Source organism: Oncorhynchus gorbuscha, linkage group LG13 (genome assembly GCF_021184085.1).
Source record: "Oncorhynchus gorbuscha isolate QuinsamMale2020 ecotype Even-year linkage group LG13, OgorEven_v1.0, whole genome shotgun sequence".
NCBI classification, from domain to species: Eukaryota; Metazoa; Chordata; class Actinopteri; order Salmoniformes; family Salmonidae; genus Oncorhynchus; species Oncorhynchus gorbuscha.
Window position 1 is genome coordinate 60,755,813 of NC_060185.1, and position 19,106 is coordinate 60,774,918.

General features: G+C 43.7%; 1 protein-coding gene across 9 annotated transcripts in view; it reads right to left on the bottom strand.

Annotated features, from left to right (window-relative positions):
• Positions 1-19,106, bottom strand: part of LOC123993242 (collagen alpha-1(XXIII) chain-like) — a 208,331-nt gene that overhangs the window by 14,479 nt on the left and 174,746 nt on the right. For 4 of the 9 annotated variants that reach the window (XM_046295161.1, XM_046295164.1, XM_046295163.1 and 1 more), the window contains 5 exons: positions 10,984-11,010; positions 10,869-10,895; positions 8,410-8,436; positions 5,989-6,015; positions 484-555 (listed from right to left, as the gene is read on the bottom strand). In XM_046295161.1, the coding sequence (XP_046151117.1) occupies positions 484-555; positions 5,989-6,015; positions 8,410-8,436; positions 10,869-10,895; positions 10,984-11,010 (180 nt within the window). Of the gene's footprint in view, positions 1-483; positions 556-952; positions 1,013-5,988; positions 6,016-8,409; positions 8,437-10,868; positions 10,896-10,983; positions 11,011-19,106 lie in introns of all 9 variants that reach the window. The other 5 variants (XM_046295166.1, XM_046295162.1, XM_046295165.1 and 2 more) reach the window with 3 other exon arrangements.

The window sequence follows — 19,106 nt, forward strand, 5'->3', positions numbered from 1 at the left end:
CAAAGCTGTTCTATTCCCAATATAATGAAAAGCACACAATCCTAAACCCTCTCTAACATGTGGCCCTGTAGTTTTCCTGATATGTTTTCTATTGGTTTTGTCATGTTACGAAACCCCACAACACACACACACACACACACACACACACACACACACACACACACACACACACACACACACACACACACACACACACACACACACACACACACACACACACACACACACACACACACACACACACACACACACACACACACACACACACACACACACACACACATTAAACAGAACACAGCACATGTGCATGAGGAGATAAATGAATTGAGAGATAGCAGCAGAGAGATGACAACAGAGAGAGAGAGCGATACAATGAAGAAAAGGGTGAGAGACATGATATCAAGCAGTGAATAAGAGATATCAACCAGCAGTGAACGGGTTAAAGGTGGTTAGAGGTGCACACATGCCTTAGCGGAGGTGTACCTTCATCAAGCGTCTCTGAAAGTTGGACTGGTCACCAGACATAAAGCCGTGGTCATAGCGGGGAAAGACCATCTGAACCAGGAGAACAGAGGAGGAGGAAGAGAGAGAAAAAAGGAAGAGTAGGGATGGAGGGAAGCACAGAGAGGTTGCAGAGCAGAAGATGGAAAGAGAAAGTGACAGAGAGGTGGATAGAGAAAGAGAGATAGAGGGAAAGGAAACAGAAAGAAAGAAATACCAAGAAATCAGTGATTAAATAAGTCGGGGACCGATTTCAGGCTGAAGTCTCCCTCCATTCTCCAAGGAGAGACAGAGTGAGGTGCTGAGAAGTGAGAGATAAGAGGTCAGGGTTGATAGGTCAGAGTTGAGAGGTCAAAGGTGACCCAGCAACTGTAGTCCAGCGGAGAGAGACAGGCAGGTCAGCAGAGGCCTGCTGGGAGAACAAGGCTACGGAGGGGCACGAGGGACAAACCTTAACGGTGAGGATCTGATTACTGTGCAGACCTGCGTATGAGTTGTGGGAAGGAGGGCCCTGGGGGAGGAGGGGGGAGGAGAGGGGAGAAACACAGAGGAGGGTGAGTCACCTGTCGGAGGAAAGGTGGAGCACCATGTGGCTAAGGTAAACGTTCAGCAGGTGTGTGACAATCCATTCGCCACGTGGATGTCTATAATGTTAAAATGTAGAAGGATTGATCTGTATACTACCGGTACTCATATCTCTTCATACCCAGTTAGACATAGCTGTAGAGTACACTAAATAGTCATCAAATAGCACCAACTATAAATAATCATGTATAGTCTGGGCTTGGACCTTTCTATAGTCTATCCACTCTCCAAGAAATCCATATGTAAGTATATGTGAACCAGTCTGTACCTATTTGCTGTATATATCCCTTTCTTTCTTTGTAAACCAATATATGTGTGACTCACTCTATAATAATGCATCTCTTTAAACCCACAGAGAAGGTTGTGTTTGGAGTCCAACAGACAGTAACTACGATCATTTCCTCTCAAGCAGAACAGAACAGAGAGTCTGTCGGCAGATAACTCATATGGAGACCAGCAACTCTGTTTGAGTTCCCTCACAAAACAAAACAAATGGATGGGAGAGAGGGACGAGAGAGAGGGACGAGAGAGAGGGACGAGAGAGAGGGACGAGAGAGAGGGATGAGAGAGAGGGATGAGAGAGAGGGATGAGAGAGAGCGATAGAGAGAGTTGGTGGGCGAGGGGAAATAAAAGGGAGGGAGAGAGAGAGAGAGAGGGAGAGAGGGAGAGAAAAGATAGAGAAAGCAAAAGACGAACAGAGACAAGAGGGAGAGAGATAAAGAGAGGGAGAGAGAGAACGAGAGAGAGATATGCCAGTCTGGTCATGAGTTTTCTGTTAGTGGGCTGCGGCGATCATTGGACAGCTGAGGTTTCCGACACCACAGCCTCTCTTTCCCCCCTCTCTTCTGTCTCGTTCACTCACTCATTCCTACCGTGAAGACCACATTTGATCATCTCTTATAGCACAGAGTCTGACTATAGAGTGAAAGGGTGTCACACTCATCTCCCCTACACCTCATGCACACTGTACAACCTGGGTTCCTTCTGACCACATGGCTCAGTGTGTGTGTGTGTGTGTGTGTGTGTGTGTGTGTGTGTGTGTGTGTGTGTGTGTGTGTGTGTGTGTGTGTGTGTGTGTGTGTGTGTGTGTGTGTGTGTGTGTGTGTGTGTGTGTGTGTGTGTGTGTGTGTGTGTGTGTGTGTGTGTGTGTGGAAAACTCTAGATCCTACTCTTCCAACATCAGGCTCACAGTAAGACAAAAAAATTGTCTAGCTTCTAAGCTCCTATCCCCCATGCTCTCTATCTCACCCACACTGAGGGAAAGAGAGAGGACAGCTTGGGTTGGGATAAAACCCCACCATGGCATGTCTTTCATCGCAGTCTGAAGATGAACCTAAATACACAGTTGCTTCCTGTTGGGACGCAACAGTCAAGAGTCTTGTCTTAAAGATGGAGAGCCTCTTGAGCTAGAATGTTTGTCGACCTTCTTCAAAGGTGCTTTGAACAGCCTCGAGTAAAATCATCGTGATCTCTTTCTGTTGTAGAGTGGTGGCTGTTTTTGATTTTGTTATTGAGTATATTTTAATGTCTCTGCCATCCTGGGTTGGTGAGTATCGTTTAATGTCTCTGCCATTCGTTGAATGTCTCTGCCAACACTGGCAGTGTTGGCCACTTCAGCAGATCCGTAGAGCTCTGTTCAAAGTGACTTAGTCATCCGTGCATAGATATATACATATAGGTGGCCCCAGCAGGAATCAAACCCACAACCTTTGACGTTGCAAGTGCCATGCTCTACCTACTGAGCCCCACAGGACCACATTGGTTGTGTGTGCTCCTACTGTCTACATCAATATCTTATCAAGTCCTGTTAACACAGACGACACATGCAAATAGTTGATATGTATACCCCAAAACTCTCATTCAGCAGCATATACTGACTGAGAGTCCCATCCCGCTAATTGGCTGACACTTGCCACCTAATCTATCAACACCCAATCAACGAGCAACGTGCCAAGCTGCAAATACCGTAGCAGGCTGCGAGCTGCTTTGTTTTGGAAAAACGTGTGCTTCTCAAGCAATGCTTTGTGGCTCTAAAGTTACCCAGGCAGATCGCAGCTACAGGCGCCACATCCAAGTACACTGTTTATCCCTTGGCGCAATAGCTGACGCATAATGCCAAAGGGATTCATTACCACACAGAAAATTGCTGCAAGATCGAGCAGGAATGGCTGGTAGGCTGGGAAACCAAAGGGACTTATGGCTAGATAAAAGTCAGGAATTTCATCAATGTTGCCGACCGCGCCGTAAAATACCCTCTGGGTTTGTCCTTCGTTGACATGTAATAGCAATAGCTCGCAATACCTCACAAACACCAGTGTGGTTCAGAATGAGATGTGAATGAGAGACAGTGGTTGCATCCCAAATGACACCCTAGTTCCCATATATGGTCAAAAGTAGTGCACTATATAGGGAACAGGGTACCATTTGGGATGCAGCCTCTGACAGAGAGAGAGAGAGAGAGAGAGAGAGAGAGAGAGAGAGAGAGAGAGAGAGAGAGAGAGAGAGAGAGAGAGAGAGAGAGAGAGAGAGAGAGAGAGAGCAGTAGCTGAGTATATAAAGAAGGGCTCTTACCGACAGTAGGTAGGAGACAACGTTTGCCTGTAATCTGTCACCTAACCCAGAGTAACCTCATTAAGCACAGTGATAAGATATACAGGACTGTAAAACTGTTCATCTAAGGCCATGACTTCTTACAGAATCGTCCACACCAGATGTCCCCAGGGGAGCAGTTTTTGGACCTGCACTGAGTAAAGTAGGAGATAATTATATAGATGTTAAATACAGGGATGGATGATATCACATCATGAAAAGGCAACAATGACAGCATACTCCAGATGCAGAGAGAGAGATTACCCCCACAATGTAAAAAGAGATGGTTTGGAGGAGACCGGTCCCCTCGGGATGCTAGTTCTGGCTCAGAGTCCTAGTTTTGGGGTTTCCACGGTGACATATAAGTATTTCCACCATACTTAAATGGCTTCATTTCTTATATTTGACTGGAACAAGGGGAGCTTTTAAAACCTCATCAGAAGAGGAAGAGTGAGTTCTGGGTTCGGCCGTCATGCTAGCCACGTTGGGAAAACACGTACACACAAACGCAGAAATTCACGCACCCACACACACACCGCCTCGCCTAAATGATCAGAGGAATTATACAGTGTGCTAACAGTGTGTGTAAAGACCGGTAATGTCTTTCTGTGCATATACATGTGTTAACAAGGCAATGATGACCGATGAGAGCGGAGTGTTTTTCAGATGTTATAAATACTCCACAGAGCCAATTCCCCTCCACCCTCTCCCCGTCGCCTTTTTTCTCCATTTGGGATGGACCATTACCCTAATATGCAGGGAGAGGGGGAACGGGAGGGAGAGAGGGGAGACAGATGGAGCCAGAGAACAGATGATAGAGTTTGGGACGTAAACAAGAGTTGGAGAACAGAGTTGGAGAACAGGAGTTAAGGTGCTTTATTCAAACATGCGCCCTCGTTGCTTGAATTTCCTCAGGTCAGGTGCATACATACAGTATACTGTACATTTTGTTACGTTACAGTCTTATCCTGAAATGTATTACATTGTTAATTTCCCCTCATCAATCTACACACAATACCTCATAATGACAAAGCAAAAAAACTTTTTTTTGTAAATTTTTGCAAATGTATAAAAAAAAATATATATATAGGTATATCACATTTACATAAGTTTTCAGAACCTTTACTCAGTACTTTGTTGAAGCGACTTTGGCAGCGAATACAGCCCCGTGTCTTCTTGGGTACGACGCTACAAGCTTGGCACACCTGTATTTGGGGAGTTTCTCCCATTCTTCTCTGTAGACCCTCTCAAGCTCTGTCAGGTCGGATGGGGAGCGTCCCTGCACAGGTCTCTCCAGAGATGTTCGATCGAGTTCACGTCCGGGCTCCCATCAAGGATCTCTCTGTACTTTGCTCCCAGTCCCTGCCACTGAAAAACAGAATCTTGTTTTTCATGGTATGAGAGTCCATTTAGGTGCCTTTTGGCAAACTCCAAGCAGGTTGTCATGTGCCTTTTACTGAGGAGTGACTTCCGTCTGGCCACTCTACCATAAAGGCCTGATTGGTGGAGTGCTGCAGAGATTGTTGTCCTTCTGGAATGTTCTCCCATCTCCACAGGGGAACTCTGTTGCTCTGTCAGAGTGATCATTGGGTTCTTGGTCACCCCCCTATCCAAGGACCTTCTCCCCCGATTGCTCAGTTTGGCCGGGCGGCCAGCTCTAGGAAGAGAGGTGGTTCCAAACTTGATGGTTCCAAACTTCTTCCATTTAATAATGTTGGAGGCCACTATGTTCTTGGGAACCTTCAATGCTGCAGAAATGTTTTGGTACCCTTCTCAAGATCTGTGCCTCGACACAATCCTGTCCCGGAGCTCTACGGACAATTCCTTCGACCTCAAGGCTTGGTTTCTGCTCTGACATACACTGTCAACTGTGAGACCTTATGTAGACAGGTGTGTGCCTTTCCAAATCATGTCCAATTAGTTGAATTTACCACAAGTGGACTCCAATCAAGTTGCAGAAACATCTCAAGGGTGGTCAATGGACCTGAGCTCAATGTCGAGTCTCCTAGCAAAGGGTCTGAATATTTATGTAAATAAGGTAATTCTGTTTTTTATTTTTAATACATTTGCAAAAATGTCTAAAAACCTGTTTTCACTTTGCCATTATGGGGTATTGTGTGTAGATTGCTGAGCAGAAAATACATTGTTAAATACCTTTTAGAATAAGGCTATAACATAACAAAATGTGGGAAAAGTCAAGGGGTCTGAATACTTTCTGAATGCTCTATGCATACCCTACATCGTTCAGTTCAACAGTCAGAGAGAGAGTGAGCGAGATAGGGAAACAGGTTTAGAGAGGGAGAGAAACTTACCCTGGGCCCAATGTCTCCCTGGTCACCCTGTAGAGGACACACAAATGGAGAACAACCATCAACACAAAAAAAGACAATGTCTTGATTATCCCTGTGGGACAATTTGGGTTGCTGCACTGTGCAGACATAAATACACATAATCAAATATAGACAAGGACTTACTGACAATACATGCAGGTAGAAAAGGTACAATTCATGAGAGGTCAATGATTAATCTGTACACTATATATCAGTACATTCTGTCAACTAAATTTCAACTGTAGGCCACCTTCCTACTGGTGGTTGATTTAAAACATTCAGATGCCTTAATGCTACTTAGACAGAGGATTGCTTGGCTCTATCCATTTTGTACCCTGGGGCCCTATAACGTCACCCCGAGGGGAGTAGCTCAAACTCCTGGTACAGAGGATGTCTGGGGTCCAGCTGTACCTTGTGGGCCGTAGTGAGGGCTCTTTTGTCATAGATGACCTCCAGACCTGTCTGCTTGACATCCATCACCTTACTTGCAGAGCTAGGAGCAGGGCTCTCAAATACGTGATTTTCAGGTATTATATATATTTCCTAAGAATAATACTGAGAAGTTGTGCAAATTATGATAATGCACTTTTAGTGTAAGAGCTGTTTGAAAAGACCGCCTGAAATTGTAGTTTGTTTGGCTCGGTTGGATTTTTTTGAGCCATCTGGTGACATCTTAAGTCAACAGACCAATAACAAAGAGAGTTTGTCCTCTTCTCTGCCAATAACGGCTAGTTCAGGTTACACACCCACCCCATTAGGCCCCTCAGACCACTTCCAGACAGTCCAAGCAACATTCTTGCTTGAGAAATTGCACTTAGCTAAGAAGCAATGCTTTCTTTTTGACCATTTTAATTTTAAACAATCACAGTAAGGTACTTAATTGTTACCCAGAAAGGATTTGATATTGAGATAAAAATGGTTACAATGCACCTTTAAGACACTTTCAACGAAGGACTTGTAAAACAGTGACAATAAAACATGATCACTGTAACGACCGTTGGTGGAAGAAGGTGAGGACCAAGATGCAGCGTGGTAAGTGTTCATTATTTTAATAAACTGAACACTAAATACAACAAGGAACAAAATAAACAACCGAAACAGCTCCGTCAGGTGCAAAACACACTAAACAGAAAATAACTACCCACAAACACCAGGTGGGAACAGGCTACCTAAGTATGGTTCTCAATCAGAGACAACGATAAACAGCTGCCTCTGATTGGGAACCATACCAGGCCAAATACAGAAATAAAAAAACATAGAACAAAAACATAGAATGCCCACCCCAACTCACGCCCTGACCAAACTAAAATAGAGACATAAAAAAGGAACTAAGGTCAGGATGTGACAATCACCATTAAAAGAGGTTCGCTTTCTTCAAAATTAGAGCCTCAACGGTCCTTTCTTATAAATCTGTTCTGCGCGCGTGTGGTTAAATACAACACCCAAGAATGTACAGTCCTCCTCCACTACCTCGATGTCTTGTCCCTGAACAACAGTCATGGGGTGGGTGTTACGTTTATTTCTAAAGCCATTATTCATTTCGGCCACACACACTTCGGTCTACATATGGAACAGTTGACAGCAGTGAAACGACACAATTAGCGGTGATGCTACAGTAAGTAAACCAAAGCCACCATCTGCAAAGCCAATGAAATATGGAATCATGAATCATCTCCCACAATGGAAGCTGTTGAGAGGAGAGTGTTGCTGCTGCTCAGATGAGGGGGATTTGGGCTCTGTGTTCTCATAACAGGGCTATGGTGATTACAGAACGGCAGCCCATTTTCCGGAACCTTCGCATCATCCGTCATTCCAAATTGCTGTTCACTTTACCACACTTGTGTTGCTCCTGTGACCATGCTTAAACGCTTCACACACGCATATGACACACACACACACGCGCACGTGCGCTAGCATGTACAAACACACAAACACAGAGTCATCCATTGGTCCAATATAGTGCTATCCATTTCAAACATATTGGGCTGGGCAAAGTGTGACAGTGTGTGAGTATCATTGAAAAAGAGGTGGATGGGATCTTAGCAGTATGCTACAGTACAGTGCTACAGGGCTGTGAACCGGTTCATGTCCTGACATGAGAGATCTCTGACTGCAGCTAATATATGAGCTCTGTACAGTACATGCAGGCCAGGTAATCTATGTGCTCTTGGATAGGAGACATGTGTGTGCGGGCGGGTGATTGAGAGCGTGTGTGGGTGTTTTGTGTAAAATACGGCTTGTTCGATAGAAGGTGTCTGAGAACGTGCGCGCGTGTGTGTGTGTGTCCATCTGTCAGTCAATGTGCACAATCCGTGCACAGGATGCAATTCCCAGTTGCACATCCTTCTGGATTCTGCACACAGTACAGCTGGGAGTGAGGTAAAGTTCTATATTTGAACATACCTTATCTCCCTTGAGTCCCACTGGTCCCTGGAGAAAAAACGAGAGATAACGAGAGAAAAATCAGTTGTTACAAATCTGTGTTTGATGCTGTTCAACTGCGGGGAAAAAAATGTATATCCCCACAGGATCTTTTTTTTTTAACCTTCTGCTTAATAAGAAGACTCTGGGGTGATCTAACTCCAACAATAAGGCACATATCTCCCTGATTCACTATTAACAACCAGGGGATGGCATTCAATCAAACAGAATGTGATGATTTTGCTCCATATATCCATGTCACTCACAGAAATACACCTTGTCGAAAGTCATAGGGAGTTTAAAAGTTTTGTCTCTGAACGTGAGCCAGCGTAAAAACGACCTGAGCTCTTTTCGCAAACATTTAGCGACTTTCGCTAACTGAGTAAAAAGCCTCCGGGAGTCCTGTTGAAGGGTTTCTGAGGTAATGAGAAATACAATTCAAAGGCCAAGACGTACATTCTTCCACCCCTCCCGCAGAGAATGACTTTTCCATGTAATGAGGTAGAACTGTGTTGTTCGGTATGGAGACTGGAGAGGAACCATTCGCTATTATCGCTAAGGGGTTGGCAGCCACAGCGCACTGAAGCTATGCTTTGACTGAGCTAACGCTATTTTGACATGCTGTGTGTGTTAGGGATGACTTGACTGGTTGACTGGCTGAGTACTTATCGACAGTGGACTCATAGATGAGCTAATCCTCACTACGGGCCATCCTCTCTCCCACCTCTCAGGCACACTGATCTATCTGATGACAGGTGGCACTGGGACCGTGAATGTGGCTCCTGACCGCAGACCGCGCTATGACCACAAACCCACTGTGATCGACCATACTGGAGAGATCACAAACCCACCGTGATTGACCATACTGGAGAGCTGTCGGGGACATCTGCTAATAATGTCCTCCAGGCCCACAGGTTGAGCTGAGCTCAGTGTGTGTGTGTGCATGTGTGTGAAAAAGAGTCTTTCTGTGTTTCTCTCCTACACTGGGTAAGACAAGGAAAGGAAGTGAGTGGAGAAGGGGGAAAAGTGTGAGATGAAAAGAGGGGGTAGAGCGTGGGTAAAAGAGGGTGTAGTGTGAAGGGAAAAGAGGGAGTAGAGTGAGGGGAAGGGGGTTGAGTGAAGGAAAAGGGGGATAGAACGAGGGGAGAAGGGGGATATTGTTAGGTGTGAAGGAAAAGTGGAGTTAGGGAAAAAAGTGCGAGGGGGATAGTGTGAGGGGAAAGAGACAGTAGCGCCAGGGGAAAAGAGGGGATAAGGGTGAGGGGTAATGCGATTCCCCACTTGTTGACAGGGAGAAGCTTAACTCCTGCTCTCTTCCATTTCCTTCAGGCCCAGAGAGACAGAGAGGAAGAGAGGAGAAGAGTTGGAGAAAAGGAGGGAGGGAAGATCAGGGCACCAAGCTGTCTGGACCTCCAACCTCTCACTCTTCTTTTTCTGTCTCGTTTTCTCTCTCTCTCTTGCCCTGGGCATCTTTTATCGTTCCTCTCTAACTCCGTATACTCCATTTATCCTTTCTCTTTACCACCTCCCTCTCCTTATCCCCCTCTCTTCTTCCACCTTTCTCTTCCTTCCCTCTTTCCACTCACATCCATCTCTCCTGTCACTCCTCCTCTACGGTGTGGTGTGTTGTGAGGTCGCCCATCAGTAAAAACACAGTAAGAAGGCCTGTGCCACACCTGGTTGACTTTAACGGCAGAGCTCTGATTGCTGTGAAAGCCCCTTTAAAGGACAACCCCAGCTTGACATCTTCTTTAGCAGGAAACAACTGATTAATGATGTATGGAGAGTGCTATTCAAACCGCTCTCTGCAAGTGTTTCAGTGGATAAATGAGTCCTCTCTTCGTGGCCAAGGCTGAGCAAGGTGGCCGTAGTAATGACTTTTTAAAGAGCCTCTGTCGAAAGTCATAAACTCTCTCTCTCTCTTTTTCACCCTCTCTCCCGCTCTCCTAACCCATTCTCTTCGCCTCGGCTGTTCCCCCTATCCCCAATGTCCTTTCTCCCTGAGTGAGTGTGTGTGTGTGGGTAGGGCAGTGTGTTGGGGAAGTGTACCACCAGGGACTGGCTGATAGATGGGCCCCAGGGCTGGAGTGAATAGGGGTTTCAGTGCTCTGTCCTCAGGCAGAGCTGAGTCATGACTCCGATGCCGATGAGGTCTGGAGAGGCTGGGACAACTTTTGGAAGGATTGCATGATTGCTACTGATCGTAACCTCGCCAACTCACTATATATGTATTTTCCAACTAGGACAATAAATAACGACTGATGACGTGCAGAAACGAGTCACCTGGCTTACAGATTCCAATAATCACCTACGTTCACAGACTTATTATATATCATATATATATTATATTATATATATTATATTATATCCCTGTAACTGTTACGTGTGTCCCACTCCCAACAACATGATAACCACTGCAGGAATGAGAGGAATGAGCGTACCTGACTTCCTTTAGGACCTGGGAGACCCTACGAAGAGGAGAGAGAGTCAAAGAGTTAAAATCAATAAAAGATTGCAGTAAAATTAGTTTCATTCAACTGTCAAATAGATACTCACTGGTTTGCCATCCATGCCGAGCGGGCCCTACGGAGAGATAGTGAGGGAAAGAGAGAACAAGAGAAAAAGAAAATTAAAAGAGACAGATTAACCCATGTGTTTTGAGCAGTGATTGCCCCAGAGATCCATTAGAGAACAGCCTATAAAGTGTGAGTGTGTGTGAGTCAATGAAGTATAAAATGAGTCAATGGCTGCTTGTAAATCTCACTGATGACTCCGAGGACACTGTTTCTGTTTGCCAAACCAACAATGATGTCACCCCTCTAGTACAACATTCTCCCTGTGTGTCTGTCTCACACACACACACACACACACACACACACACACACACACACACACACACACACACACACACACACACACACACACACACACACACACACACACACACACACACACACACACACACACACACACACACACACACACACACACACACACACACACACACAAACTCTGGGCAGAAGAATATCTGTAACAGAGTTGGGTAATGCAACTGACGTCATAAACAAATCGACATAAACAACAGTAAATAACAAAAGTGTTTCATGAACACAAAGTGTTTCATGAGTGAGCCAAAGATGGAGGAGGAAAGGAAAAGGACAAAAGGTGAGTGTTTAAACACATTACATATCCTGCCCCATTTGGTGTGTGTGTGTGTGTGTGTGTGTGTGTGTGTGTGTGTGTGTGTGTGTGTGTGTGTGTGTGTGTGTGTGTGTGTGTGTGTGTGTGTGTGTGTGTGTGTGTGTGTGTGTGTGTGTGTGTGTGTGTGAGGAGGGTGAGGGCTGCTTCTATGGACTGTGGGTGGACATGTCCCAGCTGTGTATAGCACGCCTCCGAACCATCCACCCACTCACACACAGGCACACACGCATGCAGGCACACACACACAAACAAATGTCCCGACTGCACCCAGCACAAAACACCCACACCATGTGTCCTAAAGTACATCACTTAATATAGTCTGCATTACTGCAGAGTACATCACTTCATATAGTCTGCATTACTGCAGAGTACATCACTTCATATAGTCTGCATTACTGCAGAGTACATCACTTCATATAGTCTGCATTACTGCAGAGTGCATCACTTCAAGCTCTGGCCTGTGTAATAAAATAACATATAAACAGAGAGAGGTAAAAGTTATGGCTGTCTTCAGTCGATGTCCACTCTCAAAGAGGTGCTGAAATAGGAGGCAGACCTGGGCCATGTTTAGCTGCCAAACGTTGTTGAACAGCTCTGTCCCCTGACCTGTGAAGACTTACAGTGGGAAGAATAATAAATGTTGTCACCATCTCTCTGTTTTTCCAGCCCCTAAAGTACCTTGCACAGAAGCTTCTCGAAGCAAAATCCTACGACTGTGTCTGCCTGCACGCTTTGATGGATGGAGGGAGGACAGGAGGATAGGAGGACAGGAGGATAGGAGGACAGGAGGACAGGAGGACAGGAGGACAGGAGGACAGGAGGATAGGAGGACAGGAGGACAGGAGGACAGGAGGACAGGAGGATAGGAGGACAGGAGGACAGGAGGACAGGAGGACAGGAGGACAGGAGGACAGGAGGACAGGAGGACAGGAGGATAGGAGGACAGGAGGACAGGAGGACAGGAGGACAGGAGGACAGGAGGATAGGAGGACAGGAGGATAGGAGGGTGCAGAGGGAGAAAAAGTTGTATTTTTGAAAAGAGGACTTATATGAGTCGTTTTTACTGTTCATGTTCTCGCTTTGGTCTCATCATGAGATGGCACGGTCGAAGATAAGCTATGAACGTCTTCCTGGAAAACACAGGGGTTTTTGAAGACCTATAATGTCTCCTTGATTAGGCCCTTGTGGTTTAATTAGTGTTAAGGACATTTTCGTTTTTGCGCTTTTCTAGTGACGTTTCCTGTGTTCATTCAAGTGACTGACTGAATATATCCTCACTATCAGTATCTTCAATTTGGCAGTACGCCCAGGCCCTTGTTTTGAGAAAAAAAAGATTGATCAGTTTCAAGGTCTCAGAAGAAGCTTGTGAGGTATTGGTCTGTCACATGCATGACCCAGTACTGGTTGGTCACAAGAAGGAAGCAAACATTAATGATGAATTAATTATGAATAAGCTAAATCATGCAAATATGCAGTATATAAGAGAACTAATGGGACTGCCCCGTGAGAGCTCCTGATCGACATGTGTACATGGTGAATTGAGTTGGTTGGAACCTCTCCAGTGCGCTGATAATAAACAATGAATAATTTAAGATTGACTTCGGGTGTCCATGTGTAAAAATTTCCACAACAATTGGGTGTCAACGAACAGGATGATTGATTCTGCCTGCGGCGCATTCCAGTGGGGTCTGTGAGAAAAAATTGTTTTTTATAATGCATGAGGGAATTTCCCATCTGACCAAAAGACAATGAGACCCGCTAAGACCAGACCCTTACTGTGAGCTGCCCAGGAGGAGACATTATCTGCGAACAATTGACGGCAACTGATTTCAGTAAGTCAATTTAAATGAATCTGTATATAAAAAATACAAATAAATGTGAGTAACGCATAAGAAGGTACCCATGTTCTTATAGAGTGAAGGCTATTATGAGAAGACTGGAGTGAGGGTGTAATGGTAACATTCTGCAGCCACTACAAATAACACAAGGTGTTTTGAATATGGGGTGTTATTTACAGTGGGGTAAAAAAGTATTTAGTCAGTCACCAATTGTGCAAGTTCTCCCACTTAATAAAATGAGAGAGGCCTGTAATTTCCATCATAGGTACACTTCAACTATGACAGACAAAATGAGGGGAAAAAATCCAGAAAATTACATTGTAGGATTTTTAATGAATTTATTTGCAAATTATGGTGGAAAATAAGTATTTGGTCAATAACAAAAGTTTATCTCAATACTTTGTTATATACCCTTTGCTGGCAATGACAGAGGTCAAACATTTTCTGTAAGTCTTCACAAGGTTTTCACACACTGTTGCTGGTATTTTGGCCCATTCCTCCATGCAGATCTCCTCTAGAGCAGTGATGTTTTGGGGCTGTTGCTGGGCAACACGGACTTTCAACTCCCTCCAAAGATTTTCTATGGGGTTGAGATCTGGAGACTGGCTAGGCCACTCCAGGACCTTGAAATGCTTCTTACGAAGCCACTCCTTCGTTGCCCGGGCGGTGTGTTTGGGATCATTGTCATGCTGAAAGACCCAGCCACGTTTCATCTTCAATGCCCTTGCTGATGGAAGGAGGTTTTCACTCAAAATCTCACGATACATGGGGCCCCATTCATTCTTTCCTTTACATGGATCAGTCGTCCTGGTCCCTTTGCAGAAAAACAGCCTCAAAGCATGATGTTTCCACCCCCATGCTTCACAGTAGGTATGGTGTTCTTTGGATGCAACTCAGCATTCTTTGTCCTCCAAACACGACGAGTTGAGGTTTTACCAAAAAGTTATATTTTGGTTTCATCTGACCATATGACATTCTCCCAATCTTCTTCTGGATCATCCAAATGCTCTCTAGCAAACTTCAGACGGGCCTGGACATGTACTGGCTTAAGCAGGGGGACACATCTGGCACTGCAGGATTTGAGTCCCTGGCGGCATAGTGTGTTACTGATGATAGGCTTTGTTAATTTGGTCCCAGCTCTCTGCAGATCATTCACTAGGTCCCCCCGTGTGGTTCTGGGATTTTGGCTCACCGTTCTTGTGATCATTTTGACCCCACGGGGTGAGATCTTGCGTGGAGCCCCAGATCGAGGGGGATTATCAGTATGTCTTCCATTTCCTAATAATTGCTCCCACAGTTGATTTCTTCAAACCAAGCTGCTTACCTATTGCAAATTCAGTCGTCCCAGCCTGGTGCAGGTCTACAATTTTGTTTCTGGTTTCCTTTGACAGCTCTTTGGTCTTGGCCATAATGGAGTTTGGAGTGTGACTGTTTGAGGTTGTGGACAGGTGTCTTTTATACTGATAACAAGTTCAAACAGGTGCCATTAATACAGGGAACAACTGGAGGACAGAGGAGCCTCTTAAAGAAGAAGTTACAGGTCTGTGAGAGCCAGATATCTTGCTTGTTTGTAGGTGACCAAATACTTATTTTCCCCCATAATTTGCAAATAAATTCATTAAAAATCCTACAATGTGATTTTCTGGATTTTTTTTCTCATTTTGTCTGTCATAGTTGAAGTGTACCTATGATGAAAATTACAGGCCTCTCTATTCTTTTTAAGTAGGAGAACTTGCACAATTGGTGGTTGACTAAATACTTTTTTGCCCCACTGTATATGTATAGGAAGTAGCGGCAAGAGAACCATTGAAGATACAGATGGTGCATAGCAGGTAATGACAAGTGAATCGTAGAAGATGCACATGGGGTAATAGAGGAGAATACCGAGTGTGTTTGAGAATAGTACTAACTTAATGTGGATGTGAAAGTTGTGTGATTGTAAAATATGACATTGATTTAAATTTGGATAATAAATTTATTTAAATTATTACTATTAAGATTGAAATATGGATAGTAAGCTGGTTGAAATTTGGATAATAAGATAGAAATGCAGCTTTTAATTACTGAGTGACTGAGACCTGTCAGGGGACTAGCTCCAGTGTCAAAGAGGATTACTGAGTGTGTGAAAAAAACAGTTACGTGTGAGCTGAGTTTTTCTGAAAGTATTTAGACCATTTGACTTTTTCCACATTTTGCTACATTACAGTCTTATTCTAAAATTGATTAAATAGTATTTCCCCCTCATCAATCAAACATACAATACCCCATAATGATGCAGGAAAAACAGGTTTAAAAAAAAGTTTGCTAATTTATTAAAAATAAAACCTAAAATATGACATTTACATAAGTATTCAGACCCATTTACAGTCCTTTGTTGAAGCACCTTTGACAGTGATTACAGCCTTGAGTCTTCTTGGGTATGACACTACAAGCTTGGCACACCTGTATTTGGGGATTTTCTCCCATTCTTCTCTGTAGATCCTCTCTAGCTTTGTCAGGTTGGATGGGGAGCGTTGCTCCACAGCTATTTTCAGGTCTCTCCAGAGATGTTCGATCGGGTTCAAGTCTGGGCTCTGTCTGGGCCACTCAATGGCATTTAGAGACTTGTCCCAAAGCCACCCCTGCATTGTCTTGCCTGTGTGCCTTGGGTCATTGTTCTGTTGGAAGGTGAACCTTCGCCTCAGTCTGAGGCCCTGAGTGCTCTGGAGCAGATTTTCACCACACAGCTCTACTTTGCTCCTTTCATCTTTACCCCAATCCTGACTAGTCTCCCAGTCCCTGCCACTGAAAAACATCCCCACAGCATGATGCTGCCACCACCATAGGAATGCTGCCAGGTTTCCTCCAGACGTGACGCTTGGCATTCAGGCCGAAGAGTTCCATTTGGTTTCATCAGACCAGAGAATCTTGTTTCTCATGGTTTGAGAGGCTTTAGGTGCCTTTTGGCAAACTCCAAGCGGGCTGTCATTTGCCTTTTACTGAGGAGTGGCTTCCATCTGGCTACTCCACCATAAAGGCCTGATTAGTGCAGTGCTGCAGAGATGGTGATCCTTCTGGAAGGTTCTCCCATCTCCACAGAGGAACTCTGTTGCTCTTTCAGAGTGACCATTGGGTTCTTGGTCAACTCCCTGACCAAGGCCCTTCTCCCCCGATTACTCAGTTTGTCTGGGAGGCCAGCTCTGGGATGAGTCTTGGTGGTTCCAAACTTCTCCCATTTAACCTTTTCATACCTGAGTTCCAAATATCGCCCCAGCATGAGTAGTTTTATGCGCCTGATGTCAGAATGCGCTCACTGTTCCAAAATGTGATTATTACGCAACAGGACAGTTAACACGCGCTGCTATGTTTCATAAGTTTATTTTCTAACAAGTTGTATTTTCTAACAACAGTTTTTAAATTGAGGTGTGTTCCACCTCCTCATTAATTCACAAAGAAGTAGCCCATTTCAGCGTTGCGGACAAACTTCTCCCTGAAGTGTGTGGAGAGCCCATACACTTCAACAATGTTTGTGCAGATCAAGTATGCAGACATTTGCGCAGTCTTGCACTAATTGGAAAATGTTGTGCCTGGCACTCTCATTGCCTTCCTTATTGTTTTCCTTACAAATAATAACTTTGGAGATGTGTATATTCCTATCAAAGTAAGTTCTTTATTTTCTGTATATCGTGTTGTCGTTTCTACTGTAGGCACATACAGTATGTTTATAATTATGTATGTATGTATGTTTGTATGGAGCATAATGTATTTACAGTTTTATTCACATGTTTTCAAGTACTGGTGACAAATAATACATTTCGATTATTGCATAGATTATGATAGACACCTATGATGTATATTAAATAATTTTTGAAGGTTATACTGATTATAATGAGCTAATGCTAAGCTATTTGCCAGCTATGTGTGGTGCCATGTTTGTTGACATTATTAAATGCATTCTGGGTGTCACGTAAACATCTGTCAGACCAAAGATGTTATAATGAGGTGAAGGAATGGTTCACTCATCTTTCAGGTAAACGGCCGGAAGTGAATGAAGGGAAGTGAATGATCATAGACAACACACCCCCTTCAACATGCATACTATATACAGACCAAACTCATATTGTCTCCTCTTATTATCTTCGGCTGATGCGAAAAAACAAACATGGCGGCACGCACAAACTACCCATCGTCGGATTACTTTAGATTTCTAGAAAGTGTTTTACCAAATTATTTAGATCAATGGTGAGCTCATCCGTGATGTAATGAATTATAAATAGTAATTGTTATTAGCTAATTTATATTGTAGTTTCTGTCAGCCGAGAAATATACAAATATGACCGCTTGTGTTACGTCAATCTTACCTCAGTTAGCGCTAGGACAAATGTAGCCTACATTTTCCGGTTTGGACTGTGTAAGGACTGTGTAAGGACTGTCTTTGTGCAAAATGTTTCTGTGAAAAAACAGTGTGGCCAGCTCAAATGCTGATTGTTGAGTCAATCAAAACTGGACGTTATAAATAAGCGTTCTAATCACACCGGTTTGAGAGTACGCTGCAGGGACCACTGTAGAATGATCACATCCATTTGTTGGTACGTGTGAAAAGGTTAATAATTTCGAGCCTCATAGCAAAGGGTCTGGATACTTATGTAAAGAAGTTATTTTTAATATATTCATTTTTATTTTTAGTGCAACAATGTTTTAAATCTGTTTTTGCTTTGTCATTATGTGGTATTGTGTGTAGATTTCTGAGAAAAAAAAGTATATTTAATCCATTTTAAAATAAGGCTGTAATGTAACAAAATGTGGAAAAGGTCAAGGGGTCTGAATACACACCGAGGGCTCTGTATAACGTTATCTAGGGGTTCTGTACACCACCGCCCATCGATCTACACATAGTGAGCACTGACAGGAGAAACCATTGAAAAGTAACAGCTGAGATGGGTAAGGGCTGTAACAATGTTCATTGAGGCCCCCGGGCACTGAGATTTCCTTGACAACATGTACCCCCGGGCTACTGCGTTGTGATCGTTGCTGCAATGTGGACGTGAATCAATAAAGTTTTATAAGATTTATAGCGATTCTGTATGGAGATTTGAAAGAAGAGAATATTTCCCCCGAATATGCTGTTAAATAGAACACGAGTGAATATGTAAACCCCTGTATGAAAAGAACACTGGTGTAGAGGGCGAATCTGTGATGTAACACAAATGTATAATGGGTTACTAGGGATAAAGATGAAGGAACAATGGAACATAATAATAATAATAATAATAATAATTTATTATTACAATTTATTTGACTCCCGATGGAGTTTTTGTTGATATCCCAACTGATGACATTCTAAACCAATTTGAGAGTAGGCAAAATGGAAACTGTCTCAGGTGCCAGACTTATTATGGACAGAGCACGCCATCTACAGGGGACTGATAGACTGTGCCAACCCAGTTAATACATATTGATCCCTCCAAAGCATTACATATGAATCTTAAAATAATAGACATTGAATAAATATTGAAGCAGTAAATGAATATTCAACAGAGATTGGTAATAAAAATATATAGTAACTTTTTGAAGGTACTAAAATGAAAATAATGCCTTCTAATATGGAGAGAGTTATCATGTTTGTTTTGTTTTGTTTTAAACCTCGTAATGGGGAAAAGC